General features: G+C 43.1%; 1 protein-coding gene across 7 annotated transcripts in view; it reads right to left on the bottom strand.

The window, feature by feature from the left end:
• SOX5 (SRY-box transcription factor 5) overlaps positions 1-13,775 on the bottom strand; it is a 623,231-nt gene that overhangs the window by 90,776 nt on the left and 518,680 nt on the right. For all 7 annotated transcript variants that reach the window (XM_070754344.1, XM_070754346.1, XM_070754345.1 and 4 more), the window contains one exon: positions 7,015-7,161. In XM_070754344.1, the coding sequence (XP_070610445.1) occupies positions 7,015-7,161 (147 nt within the window). The remainder of the gene's footprint in view (positions 1-7,014; positions 7,162-13,775) is intronic.

Raw genomic sequence — 13,775 nt, 5'->3', positions numbered from 1 at the left:
AGAGGAAAAACCACACCAGGCTTAAACATTTGCACACTGACAAAAGCTGCACATATTTATATGAGGTTAAGGAAAGCATTGTGTGGCACACGACAAGACAACTGCTGTATTGGATGATTGTCTTCGGCAGGGTATGACCTCAAGCATATTAATTTTAGTTGGAGACAACGTATACAGCAGGGGTGGGAGTCACATAAATTACCTACAAGTTTGTCCAGCAGCACCGAAAATGTGACAGAGAGCACGTCTGCAATTGCAAATCATTTTTCCCTTGGGTATCGAAAGAACCCACACAATGTCTGGGGAAGGCGAAAACAGCTTCCCTCATCTTCCAGTGGCCCTCTGGAGGGCGAAAACGGCCTGTTTCCTAACTTTTGGTGGGCCCAGTAGGCTCGTGTTTGTTTGTTTGTTTATTGATTTGATTTGATTTGATTTGTATGCATTCGCTGGCTGGGGAATTCTGGGAGTTGAAGTCCAAATATCTTCAAGTTGCCAAGGTTGGGAAACACTGCTGTAGACTATGGTTTATTTATTGATTGATTTTATTGATTGATTTTGTCCATTGCACAATGAGAGTTATATTGGGTATATATATAGTAAATATATAATGAAGGTTATAAAGGATATACTCATAGTGAAATATATCTAAGAAACTTATTTATCCCTTTAATATATTTAAATGTTTCAATCATGTCCCCCCCCTTTTCCTTCTGTCCTCCAGACTATACAGATTGAGTTCATGAAGTCTTTCCTGATACGTTTTATGCTTAAGACCTTCCACCGTTCTTGTAGCCCGTCTTTGGACCTGTTCAATTTTGTCAATATCTTTTTGTAGGTGAGGTCTCCAGAACTGAACACAGTACTCCAAATGTGGTCTCACCAGCACTCTATATAAGGGGATCACAATCTCCCTCTTCCTGCTTGTTATACCTCTAGCTATGCAGCCGCTTTTCCTACCGCCCAACCACACTGCTCACCCATTTTGAGACTGTCAGAAATCACTACCCATAAATCCTTCTCTTCTGAAGTTTTTACTAACACAGAACTGCCAATGCAATACTCAGATTGAGGATTCCTTTTCCCCAAGTGCATTATTTTACATTTGTAAACATTGATTTGATTTGATTTGATTTGATTTGTATGCATTCGCTGGCTGGAGAATTCTGTGAGTTGAAGTTCAAATATCTTCAAGTTGCCAAGGTTGGGAAACACTGCTGTGTTTATTTATTTATTGATTTTATTGATTGATTTTGTCCATTGCACAATGAGAGTTATATTGGGTATATATATAGTAAATATATAATTAAGGTTATAAAGGATATACTCATAGTGAAATATATCTAAGAAAGAATAAAAGAGAAGAAATAGGAATAAAACATATGAATGAAAGAATAGAAGAAGAGATATAGGAATAGAAGAAAGGTATAGGAGATATAGGAGAGCAATAGGACAGGGGACGGAAGGCACTCTAGTGCACTTGTACTCACCCCTTACTGACCTCTTAGGAATCTGGATAGGTCAACCATAGATAATCTAAGGGTAAAGTGTTGGGGGTTTGGGGATGACACTACAGAGTCCGGTAATGTGTTCCACGTTTCGACAACTCGGTTACTGAAGTCGTATTTTTTACAGTCACGTTTGGAGCGGTTAATATTAAGTTTAAATCTGTTGTGAGCTCTTGTGTTGTTCCTAAGAGCTCTTGTGTTGTTGTGGTTGAAGCTCTGGATGGCTTTTGCCCAACTCCACAAGCGGATCAGAAATATAGAAGACTGACGGCAGAAAAAGACCTCGTGATCCATCTAGTCTGCCCTTATACTATTTCCTGTATTTTATCTTAGGATGGATATATGTTTATCCCAGGCATGTTACTGTGGATTTACCAACCGCATCTGCTGGAAGTTTGTTCCAAGGATCTACTACCCTTTCAGTAAAATAATATTTTCTCATGTTGCTTTTCCTGTGTTTCTATGTATATAGGAGCAACCGAATGACAGACATGTCTGTCATACGCCATTACCATCAGAACAGAATCTTGTTCTTTTATTACATCTGAACTCTGCCAGGTTTCTCAGCGGGAATGGTAAGTGAAATCAATGTCCTGGGTTTCCAGCCTTAGCTTTGAGGTCACAGACACTTTATCATTTCTCCGTATTATCTCCTTGCTTCGGCCTCCCCTCCTCTTTCTCTCAACCTCCAACTGGCACACAGCAGATTGAAAACAGCATGAATCAGAGGGACCATGCTGCACAATTTTACAGCCGTTTGGAGCCCCCCCCCCCGTCATTCACACACACACACTCGCAAACACACACTCTGCCTTCTCTTTGCAACTTAATTCTAGGACAAGACTGAAACTCAAAAAAAAAAAAAGAGAAGGGGGAATAGATTTTCTCCCCCCACCCCTCCCCAGGAAGGAAAAGGAGAGAAATAGGAAAAACTGCAGTGCGTTTTAAGTAATTGTGAGTTGGTGTGTGTGTGTGACTGTGTGTGTGTGTGTAATCTTCCTTTATTTCACAGGTAGGTGCTTGAGTTATTGTGAATGTTATCAAGTCAATACGGTAATCACCAAATCCCCGCAAATAAGGGCTAAAAGAAAAGTGTCATCGTTCATCTTTCTTTTATTTTTATTTTTTCCCTTATGTGGGCAACTAGGCTATTGTTTGGATGGGTGGAGGGTTCAATTCCCCCCCCCCCTTAGCTAGCAAAGTTTGGTGGAACTTATTGGACCTCTCAGTATCTGCTAGATGTAATATGGGAAGTGATCCTTGGAGAGTTGGCCTGAGAAACACAGAACCCTTGCCCAAGTCATTGTTCCAGCTGGGCTGCCTGGTCATTCCACGAAATACACATAGTGGACATTCCACCAAATACACATAGTACACATAGTGGACATTAAACAAAATTGTGACTTACCAGCCAGTAAAGGTTATGCATGGTATGTTTGTGTGAATGTTTGGTTTTATAATAGGGGTTTTTAGTTGTTTTTTATTATTGGATTGTACATGTTGTGTTTATTATTGTTGTTAGCCACCCCGAGTCTATGCAGAGGGGCAGCATACAAATCCAATAAATTATTATTATTATTATTATTATTATTATTATTATTATTATTATTATTTAGGGGAGAATTCATTACAAAGTTAGTCTTTGATCATCACGGTAATTGCCAACAGTCGCTAAATGAGGCCGTCATTAAATAAGGACAATCGGTACTTCAAAAGTAACCTTGTTCTGAAGAGAGCCCTGTGCTACTGCAAACGGATTCTTGGTCTCGTGGAAAGAAATATATTTTGAACCAACTCTTTTACCTGATATTCATTTTGGAAATTGCATGTCTGGATAGTAAATTATCTGAACTCAAATGCACCAGAACGAAACCTTAACCTCTGCACGCTCTACGGATTCGCTCTGCACATTCTTTCTTTCTTTCTTTTTTTTTAAAAAAGGAAATTCATTTTGACCTGTTCTGTATCATTTTGTTCTGCAAATATTTGGTTTAAGATTTATGTGGAATCTCTCTCTCCCCCCCCTCTCTCTTCGCCCCTCCCACTCTCCCACTCCCTCTCTCTCCCCCTCTCTCCCTCCCTCTCTCTTCCTCTCATTTCATCCCTCCCTCCTGCTCCATCTCTTCCCTTCCCTCTCTCCTTCCTTCCCTCCCTCTCTCTTTCCCTCCCTCTCTCTCTCCCTTCCCCACCTCTGTCCCTCTCTCCCCCTCCCTCTCCCCTTCCTCCCTCCCTCTCCCTCTTCCCTTGCCCCCTCCCATCCTTTCTCCTTCCCTCCCACCCTTCCTCTCCCTCCCTCCCCCTGTCTTCCCCCCTCTCTCCCCTCTCTCTCCCCCTCCCTCTCTCTCCTTCCTTTCCTCCCTCTGTGTGTGTGTGTGTGTAAGAGAGAGAGAGAGACAGAGAAACTGATTCTCTCTGTGGATGCCTGTATGCACACACCCATTCATTGATGCAGTTCTGTCTATTGCCCTTTTGTATCCAGTTTTCTTAAATCGTTGAACCTGCCTAGTAAATTGACAAATAACCTTACCGCAAAGAAGAAAAATGGAGGAATAAAATAGCATTTCTCAGAAACGTAAGAGGCTATAAGAAACGGGGGGGAGAGGGAGCAAGCAGTTGTTCTATCCCAGAAGTGTGAATTAAATGTATAACCGGAGTTTAAGTTACAGGAAGATAAATTTTAGTAGAACATCAGGGGGGGGGGGACATCTGGATGATAAGAGCAGCTTGACCATGCCAATTTACCTGAAGGCTATTAAGGTCTATTTTGATGGAAGGCTAAAAGTAGACTTGAGGAATTATCCTTCTTGAATGCTTTCGTTCTGGGTTTCCTGAATGCAGCCAATGCTGAACGAGGTGGTTTATAAGCCCTGATTTTGCAATGCAAAATCCGTATTGATTTGTGCAAACTGAAGTTGCAATAGGTGTTTTAGTGATTGCTAAGAACTGCTGTTCTAACCAGTGTCAGCTGCCACCACATGCTCGCTTGTGCTTCGATACTATTCAGTGACATGAACTCTCGGGTGGGAAAAATGTAATGGGGAAAGTTTGGATAGTAAGTGCCGTATCTCCTCAAGAAGATGCTTCAAGGTCACCCCGGGTACCAACTGCGTACGAAACTGTGCCCGGATTGTCTGTGATGAGAACATTGAGTGAACCCCATTGGTTGGTTAAGGGTGGGTAGCGGGAAGTAGCAAAGGCTGCAGTGGGGGGAGTTGATTTGGGAGCATGATTCTCAGTTCTGGCTTGGCATGATTGCAATATGCTGGACTTCTGATAAAACAATTTGTCCCCATTGCCATAGCCTTTCCATTCACCCCAAATTGGAATAGGATGGAATAGAATAGGTGAGGAGGAGAAGGGGAGCAGAGGGGAGGGGAAGGGAGGGGAGGAGATTGGATGGATGGATGGATGGATGGATGGAGAAGAGGAGAGAAGAGAATGTATCAAATGGATGGATGGATGAAAGAGGAGAGGGGGGAAGGGAAGAGATTGGATGGATGGAGGGAGGGAGGGAGGGAGAAGAGGAGAGAAGACAATGTATCAAATGGATGGATGGATGAAAGAGGAGAGGGGGGAAGGGAAGAGATTGGATGGATGGATGGAGGGAGGGAGGGAAGGAGAAGAGGAGAGAAGAGAATGTATCAAATGGATGGATGGATGAAAGAGGAGAGGGGGGAAGGGAAGAGATTGGATGGATGGAGGGAGGGAGGGAGGGAGGGAGAAGAGGAGAGAAGAGAATGTATCAAATGGAAGGTTGCATGAAAAAGGAGAGGGGAGGGTGTTGTGGTTGGCTCTGGCCCAGCTCCTGCCCCAGGGAATTGGGGGGTGGATGCAGGAGAAACTTCAACATGTCACAGGCCTGTGTTATTGCCGACAGAATCAGTTCAGAGTTTAGTTTCCTCGGACAAAGAAGAAGGTGGGAGTGACTCGGCAGAGGGGGGCTTGGCACACAGCCCAGGCAGTCAATCTCCATTATCTTCCATTGATTCGGATGAAGAAGTCTTGGACCCACGCAAGCGCAGAATTATGCATAGAAGAGACCAAGTAAGGACATATGACAGGAGATAAGAGAGGCCACCTGTGTTTGGGTGGGGCTCCAGTAATTAGGGCTGCTGCTATAAATAGCAGCATGTGGGTTTGGCCATTGTGGAAGAGTATCTGATCGCAGTTCTTCAGGAATCGTGCCTTGACTTTGTTGATTTTTCACGTCTTTGAAACCAAGGCAGAGCAAAGTGTGTGTATGTGTCTCACTTCGTGGAAGAAGAAGGGGTGTGAAGTTTCTTCACAGCTGCTAGCTAAGTACTTAAAGACTGATTAAGGGAAATTGTACAGACTACCTGATTGTTTTGGGACGAGTGCTCTTTGCAAAACAAAAAGAGTGCTCAGTTTAATTTGAATTTTGTGATTCAAAATTGTGTTTTGAATTTTCAAACGTGTGTGTGTCTGAAATTTGTATCCTTGAATTTTCGGGAGGCTCCAACCAGAGAGCCCGGCAGAACAGGAGGGTAAGGGAAGAGATTGGATGGATGGATGGATGGATGGGTGAAGAGGAGAGAAAAGAATGTATCAAATGAATGGATGGATAAAAGAAGAGAGGGGGGAAGGGAAGAGATTGGATGGATGGATGAAGAAGAGGAGAGGAAAGAATGTATCAAATAGATGGAGGGATTAAAGAGGAGAGCGGAGGGGAAGGAACGAGAATGGATGGATGGATCGAGAAGAGGAGACAAGAGAATGTATCAAATGGATGGATGTGTGGAAGAGGAGAGGGGAAGGGAAGAGAGGGGACGGAAGGGAAGGGAAGAGCCAAGAAGTGACAAGAAGAGAAGAGACGTTTCCAGTACATAAACTCTCAGTGTATATACAAACAAGGCAATACAGTGTTCCCTCAATTTTCGCGGGGGATGCGTTCCGAGACTGCCCGCGAAAGTCGAATTTCTGCGAAGTAGAGATGCGGAAGTAAATACACTATTTTTGGCTATGAACAGTATCCCAAGCCTTCCCTTAACACTTTAAACCCCTAAACTGCAATTTCTCATTCCCTTAGCAACCATTTAGATTATTACTCACCATGTTTATTTATTAAAGTTTATTAAAAAAAATATTTATTAAAGGCGGACGAACGTTTGGCGATGACGTATGACGTCATCGGGCGGGAAAAACCGTGGTATAGGGAAAAAAACAGCGAAGTATTTTTTAATTAATATTTTTGAAAAACCGTGGTATAGCCGTTTCGCGAACTTCGAACCCGCGAAAATCGAGGGACCACTGTATAATCAAAAGATACCAATAAGAGAAGATAGTAGAAAAAAATAAGAAGGATAATAGTGATAAAGCCAGACTACCTGGTTAAAATACCCTTGACATAAGACTAAGACATAAATCTTATAAGACCTTACAAGACCTGAGACCTGAGTTATTTCCACCCCCTGCACGCAAAAATCCCATGAGCATTCAACATGTGCTTTATGAGAAAGCCCAGCACCTGATTCTTAAAAGCCTTGCTTACCTTGGTTTTGGGTGGTGGGCTGGCTGTGATCTTGTCAGTGTGAATGTTGGTAGGCGATATTGCCGCACCCATGTTGCTCTGCGAAATGCCGGAGAGTTTCCCACCGGGAGACACTTGCATGGCTGCAAGTTGCGCGGCGTATAATTGCTGCAAAACAACAACGGAAGCAGATCAGCTACAGAACTTGTCCTAATTCAGAAATCCCCCTTTTAAAATGTAAACTGTATCACCAGGGAACAATTTGTAGGTGAGGTCTCCAGAACTTTTGGATTACCTGTGTACAATTACATAGATACAGATTTGTGCTGGCAATGGAAAACACTCCATCTTTTGAGTGTTGGAATTTTGGGCCCCATTTTTTAATTTTTTTCTTTTTAAATAATTAGCTTTGCCAAGGAAGAAGGTAACTGAAAGGGAGCTTATTGGGAAGAGGTGAAAAAAAAGCATTCTTTATTTGCTGATGTTTACTTAGGCATTTCAGATACCGTATCCCTCCTTTTTGCCCATATGGAACCATAAGGCAGTTGACAGTCACAGAAAAGCACAACAAAAACAACAGATGAGACAAACAAACAAACAAACGACAATGTGAAGAAGCAGCACCCAGGGAAAAAACCCTGAAAATGAAACTACATACAGCAATGATAGTGAACCTTTCCGGCACCGAGTGGATGTGTATGTGCTGGAGTGCTAGAAACTAGTGATGGGCGAACCCAACGCTGTTCGGGTTCGGCAAGTTCAGACGAACTTTATGCAAAATTCGGCTGAACCTGAACCCGAACCCGAACGGGGAATCCCTCACACGAAGAGATTCCAGGGGTGGAGCTTTGATGTCACTGGCAGGTTGCTAAGGATGCCAAGGTGATCACTTCCTGGATTCCATGGAATCCAGGAAGTGATCACCTTGGCGTCCTTAGCAACCTGCCGGTGACGTCAAAGCTCCGAATGCTGAACACAACCCCGAACTTTGCCCGAAGTTTGAAAAAATTTCGGGTTCGTGTTCGGCATACCGAGCACCGCAAAATTCAGTACGGACCCGAATTGTGCGGGTTCAGTTCACCCATCGCTACTAGAAACCCAAAGACCAGCTGGCTGGCTTGCTCATACCTGTGTTCTGACTGTTTTTTGGGGGGGCGTTTTTGCCCCCCCAAAATTCTGGGAGCTGAAGTCCAAATATCTTCAAGTGGCCAAGGTTGGGAAACACTGTTCTAGACTAAGCACTTGATGAGCCCCCTGGGAGTCGCCTCGGGTTCTTAATTTCATTCCATTTTCTTTGTAAGATCAATTACTTTTCCAAGGCTACCTTATAATGTAAAATCATAATTTGCAGAGACGTTTTGATGTTTTAAACCCCTTCCATTTGCAAAATCGTAAGTCTTGCAGGCAGCGGAGCTACTCCTGCATACTGGTCTGGAAGTAAAGCCGTCTGCAAAATGACAGCCCGCCTGCACGGGGAGGTTTTGCTCACAACTTTTAAAACCGAAACTCAGTTTGAGACAAAATATGCCCTTTCTTTTCCCCCCAAAGGAAATCTAAAAGAAAAATAACATTCTTAGAGCAAACTGAATTGGATTTTGAAAAATACGGAGGAGTCTTTGTGGCCAGCACTAGTAGGAGATAAACTAGGTGGTGTTCTCAAGTAAGGAAACACCCTTGCGTAACCTGCGAGTAGCATTTTTAGCAGCATGGTGAATCCAAAAGAAAGGAGATTGTGTGAACGAATCCTAAGGTGATTTAAAATATTAATTAATTGGGGGGTGGGAGAAAACACCTAACCAGCATCTTGTATCATGGCTCATCTACAGGGAGGCAGAACAATGCTCACAATATATAAAACTAGATAGCTTTGCTATCAAACTGAATTCCTCGGCATGGAGTAGAATGTCTAAATTCCCAGCCCACAGGCAAAATGAGTCATGTGCTGGCCACGCCCACTGGCAGTTGGAACTGAGTTCTTTTTTGGTGGGGAGGGAGAGTAGAACATCTAACTCCTTAGCATCAGAGTGTGTTAATAATAATATAAGATATAACTAATGGTCTGATCGTCATTTCTAAAAATCCTTTCTTAGCGAGCACCAAGAAGCTAAGAGGAACATATGAGCCAAGTTTCAAGTTTGTAGGCTTTGCGGTTCTGGATGTTTTGTGATGATGCCTGCGTGGTATTTCCACTCGGTTTTTTAAGATGATTCTTCTTGCACGCTGAAGAAACACATAGCAACGGTACTTCTTCAAGTCGCTGCTACTTGGGGGAAGTTATAGGCCAAGGTAAAGGAGAAGTTAGACACTGAGCGGCAACGAATGCCTACAAAAATGAAATATATACCAACATTGTGCATTCGACTATTATTTCAAGGAGAAAATAGGTCAACGAAATTAGGCACCTCTGCTGAAGATGCTTCCTATTGTAATGCTAAGTGATACCAGGTTGCGTGCAATAATAAACTAGAGCAAGGACAAGCAGGCATCAACATTGTGTCCAATGTTAAAATTCTGCAGTAGTATTGAGTGATCTCCTTTGAATGTTGGACTGCTAGTGTAGAGCGGTCAACGAAGGTTGAAGAGCATCCAACTGTAGAATGCATCCTACAAAGGATACAATTTCCAAGTAGAAGTTTCAAGGTGATTAAAGGATGGTGCAAATAATAATAATACTCTTAGTTTTTACAGTGGTTACCAAAAATATAAGACTGATGCGTAGTGTATGAACGATTATGGCTCCATTTATCCTAGCGAGAGGGAAGGCGATCTTTTTGGGATTAGAAATAGCGGTTTAATTTTTTTTTCAGCCTCCAAAGGACAACATATGTGTAGCCAATGAGTTACACAGGAGAAGCAATCATATGCACTACTATTAATCTCATTGTTCCATTCACCCATCTTCTCCCACTAATGACTGTATGACTGTAACTTGGTTGCTTGTATGCTTACAATTTATATTACTGTAATTGGTTCCTAATATGATTTGATTGTTTATTTGTAGCTGGACTATCATTAAGTGTTGCACCTTATGATTCTTGACAAACTTATTTTTTCTTTTATGTACGCTGAGAGCATATGCACCAAGACAAATTCCTTGTGCGTCCAATCACACTTGGCCAATAAAATTCTATTCTATTCTATTCTATTCTATTCTATTCTATTCTATGTGAACTGAGAGCATATACACCAAGACAAATTCCTTGTGTGTCTAATCACACTTGGCCAATAAAATTCTATTCTATTCTATTCTATTCTATGTGAACTGAGAGCATATACACCAAGACAAATTCCTTGTGCGTCTAATCATACTTGGCCAATTAAGAATTCCCTTCCCTTCCCTTCCCTCCTCTCCTCTCCTCTCTTGTCTTTTCTTCCCTTCCCTTCCATTCCATTCCATTCCATTCTAAAAGAACCACATAATTGTATGGCACACATACAAAGGAAATATGTAATCAAATTTGTAAGATATGAAGGAATTCAAGTAGCTATAAAATTTATAGGTTACATTTTGAAATACATTAGATCATGAGAATGGAATAAATATTCTAGATATTGATATCTAGGCCATTTATCCAATTAATTGCCATATTTGTTAGTTCAACTCCCTGCTTGAATAGGGAGATGGACTAGATGACCTCCAACACTCCTTCCAACGCTGTTCTTCTGAAAATAATTTGAGTGGCATGCAGAGTCCTTTGGCAGTGGGTGGCATACCAATAAAATAAATACAGTAGTCTCGATCATCCGTCCTTCGGTCACCTGACATTCTAGATTATCTGACGTCACGGCTGCTTGGGGGGCGTGGCTATAAGCATTTCCGCACTTCCAGAAAGGCCCCCAAACATGGCAGCCATGACGGGGAAGGCGTCCATCCATCCAAGCCAGGACAACCCGGCCACAGGATCTCAGCGGACATTTGAAAACCATCGGAATTGACAAAATCTCCATCTGTCAATTGCAAAAGGCCGCTTTACTGGGATCGGCAAACATAATTCGCCACTACATCAAGCAGTCCTAGGTGCTTGGGAAGCGCCCGACTGGTGATGAAATACGAAATGCAGCATAGTGATCTCGTTTGCTGTGTTGCTTTGACATAATAATAATAATGATGATGATGATAATAATAAAGCGTATTTCTCCTCTACCCCTGAGGAGCATCTGACTAATGAAAATACAGCCCATTCCTACCAAAACTCACGTGAATCCATGCCTGATTTCAAGGCTTTTTTAGACCCTCTGGATTATCTGACATTTTCGGCTATCTGAGTATCAGCCCACCTGTTTATGTCATATAATCAAGACTCTACTGTAAGTAAGTAAGTAAGTAAGTAAGTAAGTAAGTAAGTAAGTAAGTAAGTAAGTAAGTAAGTAAGTAAACAAACAAACAAAAAAACAAACAAACAAATAAGTTTTCAAACCGAAAGGTCTACAAAACACCTTAATCAGCTAAAAAGAACTACCAATTTCACTCTCTAAAGTTCAAAGCAGACAAATATTTTATGAACCAGTGGCCACAACAAACTTCAGGTTATATAACTTTTGGGGTTATAAAACTGCAGGGAGGGCAGGGGGAAGGAAGGGACAGAGAAAATGACATCTGACACGAACCCCCTGGGAAAATCAGAACAGATGATAAAACGGTGCAGTTACACTATGTCGATATAAGCTACGAAATTAACTACCAGGAGATACAACGGTGGCTGGAACCCAAGCAGTTTTAAAAGGAAATTAGGCAAAAATTAAAGAAGAGAAGGCTAGCAATGGTTAATGGTCATGCTGGCTAGATATTACCTCCAGTGTGAGAACAAAGAGATCCATGAATACCAATTGGTAGTAAGCAACAGGAGTTGGACTTTTGCATTTGTCTCCTGCCTATAATCTTTCCACAAGCATTTCCTTGGCTGTTCTCTAAACCGAATCCTAAAAGACTTTAGGATGCTTGCAAGGTTGAAAGCAATAAGGGGCTGTTGCCCTGATGTGGGGGGAGGATATGCAGTGGGGTGGTAAGTTTATGCACTATTTCTTGAATACTTAATAGGTTTTTTAAATTGTCCTTCCTTCTCCAGTACCTTAATATCAACCTTAATTACTTTTAAATTAGGAAATAATTAAATAGTATGTTTTACCCATAAATGCTTTAATCATTTTAATCATTATTTAGAACTGAACTTTTATAGCAATGAAAGAAAATTGAGCTACTTGCCTAACCTGTTATCATATTGAACCCTTGTGGGTTCAGTACAAAACCTTAAAATGTGACTGTGCTCCTCAACAAATCATGCTGTCTATATTTTGTCCTTTTGGTGGCTATTCAAATGATGTGACTTAATCAACTGAAAGAGTCCAAGCACCTATTTGAAAAACTATCTTGGTCGGTAAGGCATTCCCACCCAGTCACATGACCTTTAAGCCACTCCCGGTCACATGACTGCCAAGTCACTCCCACCTGGTCACATTTATTTATTTATTTATTATTTGGATTTGTATGCCGCCCCTCTCCGAAGACTCGGGGCGGCTCACAACAAGTGAAAAACAATCCAATACAATCCAATTAATTAAAATATTATAAGTTTAAGAAAATCCCCAATACTAACATACACACATACAGGCATACCATATATAACTTCAACGTGCCCAGGGGGAGATGTTTAGTTTCCCCATGCCTGACGGCAAAGGTGGGTTTTGAGGAGTTTACGGAAGGCAGGAAGAGTAGGGGCAGTTCTGATCTCCGGTGGGAGTTGGTTCCAGAGGGCCGGTGCCGCCACAGAGAAGGCTCTCCCCCTGGGGCCCGCCAACCGGCATTGTTTAGTTGACGGGACCCGGAGGAGGCCCACTCTGTGGGACCGAATCGGTCGCTGGGATTCGTGCGGCAGAAGGCGGTCTCGGAGATATTCTGGTCCAGTGCCATGAAGGGCTTTAAAGGTCATAACCAACACTTTGAATTGTGACCGGAAACTGATCGGCAGCCAATGCAGACTGCGGAGTGATGGTGAAACATGGGCATACCTGGGTAAGCCCATGACTGCTCTCGCAGCTGCATTCTGCACGATCTGAAGTTTCCGAACACTTTTCAAAGGTAGCCCCATGTAGAGAGCATTACAGTAGTCGAACCTCAAGGTGATGAGGGCATGAGTGACTGTGAGTAATGAGTCCCGGTCCAGATAGGGCCGCAACTGGTGCACCAGGCGAACCTGGGCAAACGCCCCCCTCGCCACAGCCGAAAGGTGGTTCTCTAATGTCAGCTGTGGATCGAGGAGGACGCCCAAGTTGCGGACCCTCTCTGAGGGGGTCAATGATTCCCCCCCCAGGGTAATGGACGGACAGATGGGATTGTCCTTGGGAGGCAAAACCCACAGCCACTCCGTCTTATCCAGGTTGAGTTTGAGTCTGTTGACACCCATCCAGGCCCCAACAGCCTCCAGGCACTGGCACATCACTTCCACCACTTCGTTGACTGGGCATGGGGTGGAGATGTAAAGCTGGGTATCATCGGCATATTGATGATACCTCACCCCATGTCCTTGGATGATCTCACCCAGCGGTTTCATGTAGATGTTAAATAGCAAGGGGGAGAGGACCAACCCCTGGGGTACTCCACAAGGGAGAGACCTCGGAGTCGACCTCTGACCCCCCACTAACACCGACTGCGACCGGCCAGAGAGGTAGGAGGAGAACCACTGAAGCACAGTGCCTCCCACCCCCAACCCCTCCAACCGGTGCAGAAGGATACCATGGTCGATGGTATCGAAAGCCGCTGAGAGATCGAGGAGCACCAGGACAGA

This window comes from Erythrolamprus reginae, chromosome 6 (genome assembly GCF_031021105.1).
Source record: "Erythrolamprus reginae isolate rEryReg1 chromosome 6, rEryReg1.hap1, whole genome shotgun sequence".
Lineage (NCBI taxonomy): Eukaryota > Metazoa > Chordata > Lepidosauria > Squamata > Dipsadidae > Erythrolamprus > Erythrolamprus reginae.
This window is presented reverse-complemented; position numbering and strand designations above follow the sequence as displayed.